Source organism: Phalacrocorax aristotelis, chromosome 1 (genome assembly GCF_949628215.1).
Source record: "Phalacrocorax aristotelis chromosome 1, bGulAri2.1, whole genome shotgun sequence".
Classification (NCBI taxonomy): domain Eukaryota; kingdom Metazoa; phylum Chordata; class Aves; order Suliformes; family Phalacrocoracidae; genus Phalacrocorax; species Phalacrocorax aristotelis.
The window spans coordinates 86,663,460-86,682,175 of NC_134276.1; the positions used below are offsets into that span (position 1 = coordinate 86,663,460).

Below are 18,716 nucleotides of genomic sequence, written 5' to 3' on the forward strand. Positions count from 1 at the left end.
AGTCTAAGAGGACAATGTGGTTGGGGTTTTTTTAAATTGTTATTATTCCTGCTATGCCTTTACAGTTAAATAGACTCTAGCTTTATTTCTAGAAAGAAGGAAGGTTTCTGTTTTGTTCTTTTAAAAGTTTTAATTTAAGCTGCATTTAGGCTTCCATATACTATACCTTTTTTGTTGGTTCTAATAATTGTCTCAGACAACAGTAAAGGGCTTCCATTGGAAACTTCATTTATAGGCTTCTCTGGTGGTTTGTTGGCAGTATTTTCTTTCTTCATGTCCTTCTTTATTTCCTGCAGGAGAAAAGGCAGGTGGAGAGGGAGAAGAAAAAGAAGGAAGAGTTTAAAAAAAGTTATTACAGAATATTCTAAATCTCAAGCTACCAAGATTTCTTACAACTCCAATCTATATACCCCTGCCTATTCTAATGCTACCTTAAAGACTCTTTGTAAGTTGAAATGCCACAAAATTAAAGTAACTTTCAGTAACTCTTCCAACCAATACTATTTTTTTTTCTTTCTAAAAGAGGTCAATTCCTTATTTATGTGTGAAAATTGTAGGACAGCGTTGCAAAGCTCTTACCGAAGATCACCAAAGCTGAAAGGTGGGAGGGAAAAAAAGAACAAAAAAAAAAAAGAAAAAAAAAGTGTTTCTTAATTTGTCCATCAATTAGCTGTACATTTGATGCACAGGGCAGAACTGGGTACAGTGCTCCTGGTCTAAAGGCAGCTAAGTCTGCTTCCCCTCTCTCAAGAAGCCCACAGAAACAACAACCATAGCAGGAAGAAAAATATTAACTAGGAAAATATGACAAATTTTACCATAATTGGCAGAAGCATATATAAAGCCTACTGTTAGAGCTGTTGCTAACACTAACACATTTTGCAGCTGACTACCATTTAAGGTGATCGACTTCTTTGGCAGCACACAGAAAAAATATATGGTGAAGTTTCATGAAAGTAAACCCACAGAAAACAGCTTCCCAAGACTTCACAGTTAGTTCTTGAGAAAATGCACAATACCTCTCTATTGGCTTCTTAGGCAGACTTTAAAGGCCTAACTGCTTTGTTGTCTATATCTACTTTGCCAAAGCATCCAAAACATCATAGCCTTTCATATATCGTATTTTGAAACACCACTGAGGTAGACAAGTAGCATTACCTCCACATTACAGACAGGTAACTGATACACTGAAAAGGCTAAACCATTTGCTTATAACCATGTACCAGAAAATAAGGAAAAAACAAGTTAAGTTTGGGCTCCACACTTTATCCACTTAGGCTGGAAGGGACCTCGGCAGGTCTCTACTCCAATCTCTGGCTCAAAGCAGGGCTACCTCTGGGGTCAGACTAGGCTGTTCAAAGCTTAGTGAAGTTGGGTCTTGAAAACCTCCAAGGACAGATACTGCACAACCTCATGAGCAACCTGCTCCACTGCTTGACAAAAATTTTCCTAACATCCAGCCTGAAACTTTCTTCTCAAGTCCCATCTTCTCTCTCCTGTCCTCCCCACCAGGCACCACTGTGAAGGGCCTGGCCCTGCCTTGTGAATAACCTCCTTGGAAGGTCCCCCAAAAGCTGTCTCTTCTCCAGGCTGAACAAGCCCACCTCCCTCAGCATTTCCTTACAGGGCACATGCTCCAGCTCCCATAACCACAGAACTTGCTCCAGTTTATCAAAGTCATTCTTTTACTGGCAGACTTAAAATGGGATGCTGTATTCTGGATATGACTAACAAGAGCCAGGTGAAGGAGGATTATCACTTCTCTCAATGTGCATGCTGTTAATGCAGCCCAGGACGCTGTTGGCTCTGACGCCAGGGTACAAGACTGGCTCATGTTCAGCTTGGGAGTCCTCCCAAACCTTGTTGTATTGAAGCCTTACATTTATTTTGCAGCTAGGTGAAAAATGCATAGTATATTAAAAAATTATCTACAGTTTAAACAGAATTTGTAAGTCAAACAGTACTCTCATGTGAACAGGACTACAAGACAGTAGCCTACAGAAGATCCCATCTTGCCAGAACTTGCTTCCTGTGCATCATTAGTGTGTGATTTTCCATTCTTTATGTCAGAATGTAATTAAACCCTCAACTCACAAACTTTGAAACAACAGTATGATTTTTTTGTTTGTTTTTAAAACCCTATTTGCAACTTCAGACATAACAGAGACAACTGTCTGCTATAAGAGAAAGCAGTCCTGCACCCTCAAGTCTGCAGATGAATGAATGGTGCCTTTACTGCTGCTAAGAGCTTTTGAGGAAGCCTTGTTTTGCTCCTGAAAAAAACAGCAGGAATACAACAAGCCAACACCCAAATATTGACATTTGTTTGTAGGGTGGGAAGTCTTACACCTCCTTTCTTGTCCCCTATTCATGGAAAAAGACAGACACACATGCTGAGCGTCCACTAAGCTGAAATTCATATAGAAGGTACAGCACCTTGCAGCCACCAAAATTGTCTAAGGATTGCTTTTTTCCTACCTTTCCAGTACTGGTTTGGGCCACTTTTCATCACTGTTTCCTTGATGCTCATGAGAAGGGTCACAATTTTTCATAGCTACTGCCCACAGTAACAGGACATGTGATCAACCCCAGCAGCATGAAATTACAGATCCAGGAAGAAATTGAAAGGATAAGTGGACAATTCTCTAAATAGTGAAACAAACAAGCAAAAGCCACGCCAGTCCTACTAAGCTAAAATCTTATCAGAAATGTACTCATACTTAGCAATACACTATGGGAAGCCCATATCCAAGCAGCTCAGCACACATTCTACATTAGAGAAGTTACGGCAGCTTTAAGCCACTTGCATACCTTTTCAATTACTGGTCTTAATCTATGGCACAAGACTTAAAAACATACAACCAAAACCAAACCAAAGCCCCACACCTCAAGGAGCCTCACCGCTGCAGCCTGTGGCAAACGTTAGTGCCGATATTACATCCGCTGTCCTCAACCCTCTCTCTAGTATTTTCTTTCTGCCTCTGCACTGTCTTCTCTTCTATACTGTTCACCCTTGGGGCCCTTAAGATTTTAGGACTTTCCTTCAGCTGTGCCCCACAGCCAGGACACTGGCCCTCCCCATGACTATCTGTTTCATTGCTAACATGCCTCCTGGTCCACTTAGCCTAGCCCTCTCCTGGGCATGGCTCAGCAAATAACCCAGCACACAGGCTGTTCCCAATAGGCAATGCGGAAGAGGGAAGCCTGCAAAGGAAGGTCAGGACAGAGGTTTTTGCCATGCAAGTTGAGCTGTGCCTCTTATTCTCAGGACAAAGAAAGGGGTCCTAGTGCTGTTAAATTCAGAAATATTGACATAGCCCCACTCTTACCTGCTGTAAAAAAATAGGTTATTAATTTAAAACACTATAAAGCCCCACTGAAAATGGCATTTCTGCTTGAAAATCCAAGTGAAAACAAACACAATCAACTCTGGCCACACAGGTATAGCAAGCCAGCTCACTATTTTACCACAAAAAATATACTGAACATGACTATCTTGCGTATTTGGTAAATGATACAACTATAATGGCCCCAAAATCTTGGTGCTCCATCAGTAATGGTTATAGAAATCTCTCTACATACCCACTCATTCTAGATTTGCATGGAGCAGAAGTCTACCATGTGAGGAAAGAGTAGGCAAATGAGCTTCCAAACCCACATACACCAAAGGTGGCTTTTGGGAACTTTCCCCAGACTATGACAAAATCAATTTCTGCTTCTGGTTTCAAGTTGAAGTTTGGAGGTATTATTACTTTTAAAGAAGAAGTTCCATGTACACAAAGAAGTAGAAAGCAAACTTTAACTTAGGACAGGTAGGAGTTGGAATTCCCCAGTCTGCTACGGGTAGTTCAAGAAGAGCTGAACTTAAATGCTAGTGGAAGATGAACAGAAACTAATAATCCAGTTGTGAGTTCAGCGATTGCTGTTTCTTGAAGAAGGAGCTTGTATATGAAAAGAGAGGAGAGATAAGAAAGGGAAGAGACTTTATTATACTGCTCTAAAATACTGGAAAAAAAAATGAACCTAGAATTAGTTGTCCGCCCAGCAAGGACTTCAGTGTACCTCCTGTTGAAGATTCTTGCACTGGTTTCTGGTAGTATTTTGACTGTAGCAAATATACTCACACCCTGATTAGATACAACCATCACTCACTGTGGGCTGGTCTGCCCTTGAGTAGGAAAAGGGCGACTGGACAGGTACTGCGGAACATCTGTGGTGTGCTGAGTCTCCTCAAAAGGACACAGTGTGAGCACCTTTGCTAGGAATCCCTGTGGTGACACTAGTCGGACCAGACTCAATGACCTAGACAGTCCTTTCCAGAACCAAGTTCACATGACAAATGTCCATGGAGAGCCCCACACAGAGCCTCAGGAGAAGGGGCTCAAAGGGATCCAAAGTGCAGTGCTTGGCTCTTCACCCCACCACAAGCATCTCACCCACTCCTCCAACACTGAGATGTTTCTGCAGAATGAGCAGCTGACTCACTCACATGGCCTACCTGCAAAGAGGTAGGCTTTCACAGTGCTAACAGCTTCAAAAATATCTCTAAACCTCATCTTTGGTACCGTGTGATACTTGATTTTGGGGCAGTGCCCAGTATAAATTTCATGGGTCAAATTGCTACATTTTTTCCTAGCCCACAAAAGTTAATTACAGGTTATTAGCAGATCATTTTCAAGGGGCTATGCCTTGGGAACCCAGCCCTTAAGTAAATGACCTCACATTTCAACCACTAAATCTAAACCAGGCCCCTCTTAATGCCACAGATTTTAAGAGAGCTTCCACCTCCTGCATATGTGGATTTCAGAGTGATTACAATATAAGCAGTTCTTACCGGGAAGAAGCATCCTCGATCTCAGAAATTCTGAAAAGAAAAGTCACTGTGAACTTTAAAAATAAACTTTAAGCCTGATTTGATGAAATATTATGATTTCAAAAATATTAAGGAAGCACAAATATATTTTAGAGTATCCTGAAAGCTCTTACACTTCGTACACCCATTTAATACCTAAAAAATTTATTCTTTTTCTAACTAGGCTTCAACCATACTGCACAGATGCCAACAGCCAAATCACCATGAAAATATTATTTTCTTCTAGCAAACTTAGAAATAAAGAAAGACAAAATCTTAGACAGTATTTGGGCTGATTTTATTTGGATCTTCTCTAATACAATCCTACATCAGATGAGCCACAGAAAATTTGTAAGACGTTTTCCATAAGCTTGTGAGCTTTACAATGTGACAAAATATTAACAACAAATTATATAGTGAGATGAAACTCCATCACATAGCGAAATACAACATACTCAAGTGCACCTGTACCCTGTTAAATGGTTATTCCAACACATAAAATCTAGAAATTAAGCACCTTTCACCTTTATGTCAAAAACTGTTACTCATTGACATGACACATGCCTTTTTAAGCTGAAGAGAGACAAAGAGTGGTTAATGGTTTTCAAAGAGAAAAGTCTTTGGCTCACCTGCTATTTTTCTACTGTTGTTTGCAAGACCTAGCTTTATTTTCAGAATTTCATCATTCGTTACATTTCAAGGAAAGTCTATTCTATCTGTGTCTACATGCTGAACTATCCACTCATCTATCAAAAAACATCCTTAATTTATAGCAAATACTTGAATTGCATTAGCCACAAAAGTTACAGTTACTGTTACCAAGTCTGAAGGAAAGTACAAGAACTGCTGCCATTTTCACTACACCAAAGTTTCAAGATTTTTTTACTCTAGCAGTTCTGACCTTTACAGGAAACTCAGCTGAAAACATTTGAGGAAATTGCTGCAACCCTTTCCATGACTGTAAATGCAACAAAATGCTATTCTGTGCTGCTGCAGGTATGAAATGCTCCAGCCAACACTTCATTCCTCATAGCTGTTGGGATGAAAAATTATGAGAAAAATCACTATCAGGCTACAAGGTGATTTACCTATGACTTCCAAGTGCAAAGGGAAAAATAGTTCTTGTATACTGGAAGCAAGAGGTTCAATCAAAATCAAAGCTTTCTGAAAACAAGATGCATACTGAAAGAGTTAAAAGCTGAGAAATAATGAGGCTTTCACAATTCAGAAACCTACAGCCTGTACATTGCTTGAAGCCAAATATGGGAGCACGAAAAAGAACCCAGAGACATATGCAGCTGGGGGGAAACCATGCAACACATTTGAATTATCCAGAGATGACAATGGAAATGTCAGGAGCGCTTTGACCCCTCTGAGATACAGAATGCTTTTCCTTTAATCTCTTTTCTCAAAAACCATACTTTGCATTTCAAGAGACAACTGCCACCACAATTTCTGGCAAACAATGTCTGCAACTTCAAACAATATATGAATTCAATTACCCGTTCATATTAAAACCTCAAAATATAACTCCATTGCAGAGCACATCAATGCAATATTTAGTCCTGAGTCATTTCCTGTGACATTTTCACTAAAACTAGTTGAGTTATTGAATAATTATAAATATGCTTAGATATAAATGCAACTCTGATATTGTCAAGACTCTCGTAGCTTTACAGTGTATCCAGCAGCGAGGTTGGAACAAACTTTCCCAGCAACTGAACTAGCATCAATATGAAAAATATTCTCAACCAGAAAGATGGTGGCAGCACTAAAATCCAGTATGCCTACATACACTAGCCTTAAACTCCATAAAACCCAAAATGACAACATTCCAGAAGAGACAATAAAGAAACTGTGTAGTTTTTATTTTCCTAGCTTCTGCATCGCTTGAGATTCATTAGTCTTTGGCTTCTCCTTTCTACGGCAATATCAGCTCCAAGACACAGAGGCAGAACATGGGACCTTCAAGTACCATGATCAAGACTGAGATCTCTCCATTAAGCTGGTCACGACAGGAGAGATTTAGCAGTGGCTCTGTCAGCAAGTAGAGTGGGAAGGACAGCTTGGAGAGTGTGATTCCCCAGCAGTGACCCCCGGACAGCTGCATAGATCCCATACTGCTACTACACACATGATCTGAGCTCATGACAAAAGTTATGCTCTTGTTTCATGACAGTAGGATTCCACATCCGCTCTCCTCTTTCACTATCAGCTTATCCCAAGCTTATAGGAAAGATGTTCCCAACTGCCTGTCAGGCATGTGACATAATCTTTGAAAAAAATAGGGTTACAATTCATGTGCCTCCTGGTTTGTGCTAGTTCTGTCTAGTTCTGGGGTTATTTCTAAACCACAGCCTCCTAAGTCTCTCTCAAATAGTCTTTGGTTTCTGTATCTAGCCTTCAAAATCAAGTCTATTTCTGTGGCTCACATGACTTCTATCTGATTTAGGGCTTGACAGAGAAAAGCACTGTTTGTTCACCAGGTTTTTCATGCTGAACAGTGTGTCTATTCCAGCAGTAACAGTAGCAGCATGCAGAACTGTCATGGTTTTGGCTGGGATAGAGTTAATTTTCTTCACTGCAGCTGGTATAGAGCTGTGTTTTGGATTTAGGATGAGAATAACGTTGATAACACACTGATGTTTTAGTTGTTGCTAGGTAGTGCTTACATTAGTCAAGGACTTTTCCAGCTTTCCATGCTCTGCCAGGAGGCTGGGAGGAGAGGGGGCACAGCCAGGACAGCTGATCCAAACTGGCCAAAGGGATATTCCATATCATATAATGTATTCCTGGTATATTAACTGGGGGTAGTTGGGTGGGGGAAGCAGCAATTGCAGCTCACGGACTGGTGGTGTCCGTCAGCAGGCGGTGAGCAGTTGCATCACTTGTCCGCCCCCATCCCCCACTCTTCCCCCCGGGGTTTCACCTCCTTCCCTCCCCCATCTCATTATTTTTCTTTTAATTATATTATTGTTACTACTACTATTTTATTTTAATTATTAACCTGTTCTTGTCTCAACCCATGAGACTTCTTACTTTTGCTCTTCTGATTCTCTCCCCCACCCCACAGCAGTGGGGGGAGTGAGCGAGCAGCTGTGTGGTGGTTGGCTGTTGACTGGGGCTAAACCACGATAAGAACAAAGCACGTTAAGGATGAAGGCTCTGATGTGTATTACCCTCCTTTTTTTTTTCTTGTTGTGTTACATAAAAAAAGATGTAATCTTCTGTTTTGCTCTCTCCCAGTGAAAATAAACTCTGGAACGCCATCCACATACAGTCAGAAACGCTGCTTGCATGGCTGCCCTTGCTTCTCAGATGGAAGGCCTTATGAACGCTGCAAAGCTTCCTGTCAGGATACTGCTCAGCTATTTATTGTAGGCATCTAGAACCTAGCCTACACAATCATAAATTCATTACATAGCCGTAAGTAAAGGCTTCAACAACCCATCTGCCATGTGCATTGTTCTTGCAGCATTTAAATATTAATTTTATTATCAATTTTGTTTATAAACTTTACTTAATATAGAGGCAACACCTCAAACATTTGGGACAATATATTGGGTCACATGAAAACATCCATGTAAAAATGAATAGTTTGGATTTTGTGCAAACAAACAGCAACAAACAAAATTAGTATGAAACGACAAAGCAACAGTTGTTAGGAAAGAAAATTAACTCCTACATCCCATGTATTCTACATTAACTGCAAAAATAGTGTGCCACTGGAGGCACAGTACAACCAGCTCCTGCTTAAACTGCTGATAACTTCTCTGTGGTATCTGTATCTGAACATTCCCTGTTTACCCCAGCCTGAGATGCCCGTGCTACAATGCCCTCCCTACCACAGCTCTAAGAAGGCCACACTCTGCCACACCGGCATTCCTCTGTTCCTCTCCTACACACCAACACCCACTATGCTGCAGCAAACTGAAGCTCCTCTAGAAAGAATCTCCACAGTCTTCCTTTTTTAATACAGCTTTGTTATGTCCTTCTGATAATAAAAGGTCTTCTGGATCGGATATGCACTCTTGCATACGTAGAAAGCCTAGTGCTTTTAGAAAGCTGAATGCAAGTTTTATAACAAAATTAACAAAATGCTCAGATTTGTTAAGTCTTATGCAATCTTTCAGCTCTGTATTTATATGAACATGAGTGTGTTTTCCTGTGTCCAGCTCAAGCCAAGAAAATCTCCTTGTTCAATGCCCTTAGCCTCAGACTTCATTCTTCAGTTCAAAAGGAGACAGCTCATATTCATCTATACCATTTAGGGTTTTTTTTTTTAAATTACCAGAACAGAAAAGAAAAGAATAAAAGAAAGGTGAAAGAAAAAAAAAAGAGAGAGATTATGAGAGACAGCCAGGAATACAACAGAAAGAAAAGTGGGGAGCACATTTTTAAAAATGTGTACCAAATATATAACACCAATTGTTTCAGAGAAAGTCAAGAGGGGAAAAGCAGCAGTTATTAGCTTCACTACCACCAGGACAAGCAATTAATTACATCTTAATGCACTTAATGGACCAAGGCTGAAAATGATAATTAGAGCAATAAAAAAAAGGCAAATAGGAAAAAGATGCTATGCTGGGTGCTGGATGCCATTCCAACCAAGCCTCTCAATTCATCCTGACCCCAACATTGGCATGCTGAGGAGGGGAGAGTGGTCCAGGCCTGATGCTCTGTTCCTGATTGCCTCTCTAGTAGGTACTCTTAACAGCACCTACAGATCGCACACCACGGTGGCAGAAAATATAACAGTACCCCTCTCTGAGATTTTACAACCTAGGTGTAAGAAACAGTATAACTGATTAACAGAAACAGCAGATGGCAGGAAGCATGAGGGAGCAGAAGTGATCAGCATGGGCCAGGTGCATAAGCACCTACCAGCAATTTGTAAGTGCTGTGACAAGACACCTTTAAGGAAGCCTTTGAAAGACAGCAAGTAAATTTGTGGCTCTTTAAGTGCAGGTTCCCCAGGAAGGTGAGAAGTACAAAAGCAGAAGCTTGTTATAAATGTATTAAAGAGGTGAGGAAAACAGAACTTGCCACCTGTCACCAGAACAGGAGCACACAGTCCCACTACTCGTTGTCGAGGCACCTGGGAGATGGTGACCCAGGTTCTAAAAATTAAAGTGGACAAGTTGCAGAGCTGATACAGGCTTTGCATTTTTGAAACCTTACAGAGAATCATATCATATGGCTGCAGCAGGTTTCATATTCTGCAGGTGAACTGGAAGTGACCTCCTTATTTCATACTGCCATCAAGTTTTCTGCTAGCACCCACCAGTGAACCCCCGCAACACACGCTCCTCCCCAGTTTTAATCTGGGGCTAAAAATTTGTTCTGCGTTACATATTTAGCAACATATGTAAGTAGTGGAGTTCAGGACAAGAGGCACTGCTGCAGCAGGGATTGCCATAGGGAAGACACTTGGCAACCAGCCTCTTTAACCAGCTCCCTCCTCCTCCCCTCACCTCCATAACCTTCACAACAATGGAAGGCCAGCCAGGCTTTCATCAGTTGGATCTCCTGCCTTTCACCTATGTTTGGCAATAGCGCAGTACCAGTCTGTGTGTATTTCAGCTGCCTAATGGTCTCAACACATGTACACACACACACACGTATCTATGCAGGTGCTTAGATACACATGCATGCTCCTCCCTGCATCTGTGAGTACTGTGGTGACATACTGTGAGAAGGCACAAAACATTCTTCTTGGCCACCTTCCCCCCAGTCCACCTCCAGCAGAGTGAAATTTTTCAAGCAATTTCACTTTTTAATAGAATTAAGTTTCTTCTCACAAAGGCTCCATTTTCATCCAACTCTTAGAAGCATTATTACTTTGCTTTAAAGTGCAATGTCATTCCTCATTTCTTTGAGCAGAGTGGCATATGCCAGAATTTAGCGTGTTAATAGTTTCCCCCCACAGGCACCTGGCCATACTAAAAAGGTCTGCTGTAACGGACTACAGTTGTAGAGGGAGATAAATGGATATTTCATGCAGTAGAAATATTTCTGCTGTCAGTATAAAAAGCCCTGTGTGTATTACCACATAAAGCAAAGTTGGTAAGATACACAAGAAACTACTTGAGTCTATGAATTTCCAGGGTTGTAATTGTTCCTTCTTACAGCCATACAGTTTGAAGTAGATGACCAATACAGAAAGAGACAACATACATTCTTATGAAAAAGCAATGAGAGACATTATCACAAATGGTAATGTGTTAGAGATATTCAGATAAACTATCTCTATGACACAGGTTCAGAGAGAGACTAAGTAGCACAAATCCTTTATGCAGAATCCTATCACACACCAGATGATCCTTAACAGCAGGATTTTCTAATGAGACCATTAACTGACTCATTCAGTGTCTTGCATTCTCTGTTTAAAATCATGTGGAAGAATTTTTTTAATAAAAGGGTTTATCTTCTCTAGATTATTTGCTGTACAGTGAAAAAGAAATAAAACAAAATAAAACCAACCTGAAGAAAAGTCACTGTGCTACCCAAGACACGAAATACAAAAAACACAGCTGCATAGAATTTCAAAACTTTCATTTCAACCACATGTAAAGAAAACCCTGGTGATGGTCCAAACAGCCATTTTTCTTTCCAATTAACAAGTCAGGAAAAATGACAAATTCCTGTAGAAGTCTTTAATCGCATAATTCTACATTACAGAATTAAGAACTGTGCCATCAAAAGGTTTGGGCAAATTTTGTAGATTGCTATTGTTCTTTGATAGACTGGTCTTCAAATACTAGCTACTCTATTAAACCAACCCAATTACTCAACCTTCTCCAGCATACAGCTATAAAAGTTATGCAGAGAAGTCCACTGCACCTGCACAGACAGGGCAAGCATGGTGTAATTCAACGGCATTCAAAATTAAAATTGAGATTCCTGAAGATGCATTGGTATTTTAAGAGTCTCCTCAGAGAAGCCGAGGCTTTTTTCAAGAGGAAAAAAAGCGCTCATGAAAATATTTATCTGGAAAGATAGGTATGGTGTTACAGGATTTTTAGGGTTTTGTTTGTTTGTGTAACCAGTTGTATGAAAGCTAGCAGGCATTAATGAAATAAGATCCTGGATTAAATCACGGTTAATGAGATCAGGAGTAGACACATCATTATTCAAATCACACACCATGTGAATAGCATGCGCTGCCAGACTTGTAAATCCGAGATTAGAATTTAACACTCTTCCTTCTGCAGTCTGACAGTTTAGGGCTGGAGGTCTCTTCATAAATACAGCTGGCATCCACCTGCCACAGCTTCACAGGAAGATGTATTATGATTCCAGTTTTTCCTGGTGCTAAGCACCAACAATTTCAAGAGGGAACTGATGGCAGAGGCAGTTCCTCAGCACATCTGACAGCCACGTTCCTCAAGTCTTACAACCCTTGCAGCTGTCAAGCAAAATTTGGAATTCAATTATTTTCCTTTTTAATCTGACCTTGCTTCCTGCAAACATTACAGCAGGTACAGGTTAAGTCATGTGAGTTTGGAATGGGGCCATACACTTATGGATTCCTTTTTGTCTAGTACAGCATTCTGAGTTCCAGCATGTTGCTGATATGCTCATCTCCAGTGGTGGTTCTCTTTCCAGTATGTCTTGTATGCAAAAGTTTACTCCAAAGAGGTAATTTTTTAGGGGGAAAAAGGAAGAAAAACACCCAAAGAGATGACACTGAAAAGATTCAGAGCAAGAATTTTAATAATCCCCATTAAAGGATGTCTCAGAACCATGGAAATCCCTTTATAAAAAGTAGGTCACATGTTTCTTTGGAGGTATTAGACTTAATCCTAAAGACTTGATATTTAGAAAAGATAGCCCTAATCATAAGGGCTTAAGAGCTGGGAAAATCAACCCAACCTTAAACAACAGGTCTCAAAAATTCCCTGGCTGACATGGAGAAATGCAGCAGTTGTCCTCTACACGTCAGACTACCTCCTCTTAGTAGAGTGGAGGTCTCCAGACAAAGCTTTTCATGATAGAACCTCTAGGCCCTTCATATGTTCTGTTTGCTCTTTTACAGCTGTGAAAAAGGAATAAACAGGCAAAAGGAGATGGATGGGTCAATCTATTTAAGCAGAACAACCTTCTATATTTTGGTCTTATCCAAGAGAAAAGAGGTATAAAGAAAGCAAACAGTAGAAGTAACCATGCTCAACACTGATCCAGAACAAGTGAAGTGTTGCTCAAGATGGAAAAAGGTGTGATGAGTGCTACAGCTGCCTGAGAGAGTTTGATATGCCATTGGTATTTGTAGGAGAGGTGCAGCCTAGCATCTCAGATGGGAGATTTGGCGACCACGATCCTCACCTCCAATTACTCAATCCATAATTACTCAATGTTTGCAAAAGAGATTGGCATGTTACCTTTGAAGTAATGAAGTAAATACTGAAACTACCTTTGCAGTTTCTCAACCTAGTGTTCATTCAGCCAACATGAAACTTTAAACAAACTTTCACGGATAACAGAGCCACACAGACTCACTGGGTTGTATTAAAAAAAAAAAAAAAAAGTAGAGGACCTATTATGGTCAAGTCCACATGAGAAAAACTGATGTGTATCTGCCTAGCACACTCAGCAGGATTTCTGTTTACAGATAAGAAGGGTTGCATGAGAAAGTATGATCTTTTTTTGGTAAGTCTCCTTCCAAGCAGTGACAGCCATTTTATGGTGTTTCCCAATGTGACATGTGGCACCAGTATGAATGAGGCTCACTGCTATTAAAACTCTAGCTTTATAAAGAAGACAGAGGTGAAAGAAAAGTACTAATTGCATAGTTCCGCAGAGGGGAAAGGAAAGGTTGAAGATGAGAGTTAAAAGAAAGCAAGCAGAGAGCAGATGCATAGGAGTCTTCAAGGATGAAGAAATGGCGCAGTCTGGCCATATATAACGACATATTGAAACTCCTGGACTGACTCCTCTGAATCTGCTTGCCTTGTTGAGCATCACTGAATGGTGATGCAGGCTGACTCAGCAAGCAGAAACACGAAGATTTCAGCAGCCACAAATTCCTATGGAAACTGCCTTTAAGTACTGTATAATTTAAAAACTTATGTATTAAGTTTTCATTTTTACATTTAAACAAGAATCAAGAGGAAAAAATTGCATATGCTGTATGTGGAAGGAAGACCTACCTGTTCATCCAAGCATTAGCAATTCTGTTTAATTGGGCTTTTTACTGACCAACTTATCAAGAAAAGAACAATCCATTTCAGAACAGTTGATACGCTCCTGGTCTGAGTGTGCTGTAGGCTGAGTGAAGACACTGAGCGTTATTCCTATGTGTTGAAGAGGGCTCACCTACATTTCCAGTAAAGACTTTAGTGTAACCTTAAATATGAAACTGCTATGTCTCCAGTTATATATATGCAGAACCGTGCCTTGAAATTCTGCTAAATATCAACTCACACAACTCTCAGGAAGCCAGGAAAAATGACAATACATGCCTTGGCTTTTATTCCCCTACAGCAGCTTACCTTGAAAGTAGCTCTCTGCTGTAAAAGATAAATGTGTGTGTATGCAAAACACAAACTAGAGAAAATGAAACCATCTTAAAAATAACTGGATAATCAATATAAATACAAACATCTCTTGAAAAAAACAGGGACGAATCTCATTTAGCAAAAGAAAATATCCTTCCATTTGTGACAAACATTGAGCTCAAGAAGTTACAGGCAAAGCTGAATAGTTTTCTTCCAGGCAATTCACAAGAGGATTCTCTATCCATCCTGTCCCAGAACTGTATTTCTTACTGAAAAGGCAAAAAAAAAAAAAAATACTCCTTCTCCCAGCTACTCTGACAGCTTCCACGAGTTACGAGATATCCCAGATGTATTTAGATTTAAGCTCCTTCAACCACAAACAGCTTCAAGTTCAGGTGTAGCGGGTTCTTTTTCCCTTTACAATATTAACTTTGACACATCAGAGCAGAAATCACTTGGTTCCTTTGTTTTCATTAGGAGCCCTTCTTGACATGTTTACTCCAGGTCAAGAAGCATATTTTATGCATAGGCAGTCCTACTGATTTTAACAGGCATCATCATGCAGTAAAATTTTTAGGCATTTTAAGTAACTTCCTCAGCCCCTTGGAAACAACACAACACCTAGTAACACTTAGTCTTCTGAATAATAATTACTGAGGAAAACGTGACATGCTATTGACAAACAATAGCAAAAAATCACCCAAACACACTATATAAGGATGAATGAAAATACAGAATCACTGGCATTTTAAGATGTAGCTGTTACTTGCCATGAAACCACCTCCCTCACCGTCCCCGCTGCTAGTTCTATCTGGAGATAACTGGCAGATACTACATACTTGTATGCAAACACTCTCCACAGGCTGTATTAAAACTTATTGAACATTCAAACATTTGAAACACACATGCACAAAACCAACTTAATTTTGATGGCCAATTAAAACTTGTCTGATTAGAAAAAAAATTAGGACGGAGCAAATATTTATGCTACAAGTGCTGTAATAACCACTTCAAATTTACAATTCATATTCAGTATATCACTCATAACTTTGAGTTGTATGATTCCAATTCTTCTTATATGGGAAGCTAAAAAGAAAATTAAAAAACCCACCTCACTTATTTCTGGGAGAGGGCCCTGAAAGAACATCATCAGTAAAAGAAACTGAACATGTTGTGCTTTATGAAACCTATACTGCACGAGCTGTACCTAAAAGCTCATTCCTCAGGAAAAACAAGACCCAAAACCTGTCAGCACTTCTTACACTGTGAATGCACTCTTCCTCTCCCGCTGTGATCCAGGCTAGATGAGTGAATATTGAAAATTATATAAGTTATCTAGAAGAACCTGGACAGCAGTAGTTTAAAAACAAAAAACAACCAAACCCAAACAACTAACCAAAAAAACCCACCAAACAACCAAAACCACAGGTGCACTCCACTTTGCTAACAGTATACTTATAATCACAAATCAACTAACAGACTACTTCAGGGAAGTCATTAACCACTCTAGACAAGGCCTGTGATGGATGCTTCCCTGAATTCATGGGAGTGGTGGACTTGGTACAGAGATCTCTGAAAAGGAAAGAGGGATAAATACACATCATACTACACTGAAAAGCAAAAAAAAAGGAGATGTGATCCCTTTCAGTCCCAATATAAGATGGTGAAGAAACAAAGCCTGTTGAGGATGTTCTACTAGAGAAAGAGGAGCATGAATGCGGAGTGAGCAAGCAGCAACCATTAGATGCAAGGGCCTAGCAAGCAGCTTAGAGTCCACAGCTGAAAGGAAACCCCATGCAGAGATGGGGAGGTGGACAGGCAATTGTAAGCTGGTGCTACACAAACTAGTTTGGATGTGTCTGCACCGCACCGTACAACATACAAGTGCTCAGGTGCAAAGGTGACATTCACTAACCTGTAAGTGGTGGTAAATGTAAAGATGTGATAGGCGGGCAATATCTCAGCAGATCTTTAGGGACAATGGCCTGTGTATACCTGCTAGTGATAAAAACAAACTTAGGCATGCTGTAGCCAGTACCTGTTTAAGGAGATGAAACTCATATGTGCCTATGATAGTATCTCAATTTAGCCTTCTGACCTTTAAAAAGAATTAGCAGATCCTAAGTTTTGCTGCTGGCCACTTTTCATATGTCTTCTGCCCCTCCACCATGCAGAGTCAGTGACTACTTCATTGAATTTGTATTAATGGGTATTTTCAGACCTAGGCATTTTCAACACTTATTTCATTATCTACCATATACCATATCACTAAATTTAAGTTGCCACAGACTACAGGGCACGAGGAAAGAGTTTGTTTGCTTCGGACTTTATTTTTTCTGGAGTACTGAAGAGGGTCTGAACATTGACGAGTCACGTGCCAACTGAACAGCTGAAGTGCTGGGGAGAGGGCCTTCATCTCTAAAGCGTGGAGGGAAGTAACTGGTGAGATCAAACATGTTTGGTAATTACTAGTCAATCTGCCATGGCCTGCAATTCTACCAGCTTCAAGAAGCTCCTACACCAACCTTTTTAGAGCATATTAAATCCTTAAAAGTAATGTTTATCATTATTACTTAATATGCTTTTTTAAAAGAAAAATTACTTGCTTCCTCAGCTAGGTAAGCTTTATCTCACATTCACTGTGGCCAGACCCACTCAAATAAACGTGCAGTAACTAGAAGACGCCGTCAAAAAGCAAAAAATAAGATTGAGTATAATACGGGCTGTACTGGCCAAGTACTGGTCAATTCCACATTGCCTGAATTCTTAAATATTTATTAAATACAGGCACAGGTCAAAAGGAATTCTCTGGTCTCCATTTACTTACACAGTTACACAAATCCTTAAACAAAACCAAGCACCCCTTAACGTCATTGACAATATAATGGGAAATTGTTTGCCATTTGGAAAACAAAGGCTGAAGACAGGTAATCTAAAACAGTATTTCAGCTTCTCCCTTCTTCCTCTTTATCACATGGCATAGTATTTTGTTATTCTCTCAGGTTCTCCTGTACCTCATAACACTGTCTTCAGGACAGTTTCACCGATCAGGGATGAAAAATAAAGCAGTTCAGTTTTCAACAACATGAAATTCCCTCTCATACTTCTGATTTTCTTTTTATTCAAATCTGTTTACAAGATACACATATGAAGCTCTCAAGGAACACCTATATATCTACTTATTTGCCTTAGTTTATGTCTGAAGTTCTTCCTATTCAGAATTTAAATTTCAAAAGTCATTTTCTACACAAAGATGCTTCTAAGGCCAGAAAATAAGACTGTCTTTCATTTAGTTACTCAGGTTTCCTGGTAGAACAGTGGCACCTCAAAACATTTACCCAGATTTCTGAAGTGCACAAGAAAAACTGGAAGACCATACTATTCCTTTTTCACAAAATCATAACTTGTCCTTGTGTTTACGTATTTATTTTCATTCACTCAAGATTTGTGTCGTTTGGCCACAAATTACAGTTTTCAAATAAGTATTATACAAACATTGCTAAACCTGGTTTCAGTAAGAATCTTTGGCCAAATACTTCTACCAGCTCTTCAAAATGTATAGCACATTTTTAAAACAAGGGAGAAAGTTCTATTAAATCACAAGAATTATCATGACCATATTTGTTTTGCATTCTTAATTCACACACACACACATCTCATATGCAACAAGGTTAACTGAATAAAACCAGAGAAAATTAGAATCAACCTTCACAGCGCATTTCTGGACGTCAGCAATTTTCAAAGTGCCCTCTGGAGAGCACAGCTGAATTTTATCTCCAAACTCTTCTCACATCACATTTTTTAAACTTCTTCCCTATTTTAAGAACAGGAGATGTCCAAAACTAAGATGCTCTGAAGACTATTTTGATCCAAAATATTTTCCTGTCTCCACTGTTCTACAGCAAATAGTGTCTTAGGAAATTATTTTGTATAAATGAATACCAAAACTGTGCAACTGTTCAGTGTATTAAATAACAAAAAATATCTAAATTGCCATAGCATATGCAAAATCCTTTTGAGAATGTATAAGTCAAGACAGCAGTCAATTGACACTCATCTACACTCCATTTCATTTTGTAAGCTTTATTTCATAAATCTAATCTTTCCCAATTAAGTGGATGCTTTAATTCAATTATTTAAACAAGGACCACTGATTCTTTCAATCCTATTCCTCTGCCACTGCTTGAACAGGTGTCTGTTGGACACATTAGAAAATGAATGTCATCTAAAAGTGAGCAGCAGAAATTATCTCCAAACAGATTGTAAGGCAAATCTGGGAAATCCAGCTGAGTCATGAAACTTGTGAAAATTGCCCAGATTTTCTTACATCTTTCTCTTGAAAAAGGTATTTCATTTCAATGCTACAA

The 18,716-nt window shown here is 39.6% G+C and overlaps 1 protein-coding gene across 3 annotated transcripts in view; it reads right to left on the reverse strand.

The window, feature by feature from the left end:
• The window catches only part of SH3KBP1 (SH3 domain containing kinase binding protein 1), a 231,739-nt gene that overhangs the window by 148,316 nt on the left and 64,707 nt on the right, over window positions 1–18,716 (reverse strand). For all 3 annotated transcript variants that reach the window (XM_075096619.1, XM_075096609.1, XM_075096638.1), the window contains one exon: window positions 167–290. In XM_075096619.1, coding sequence (XP_074952720.1) covers window positions 167–290 — 124 coding nt within the window. The remainder of the gene's footprint in view (window positions 1–166; window positions 291–18,716) is intronic.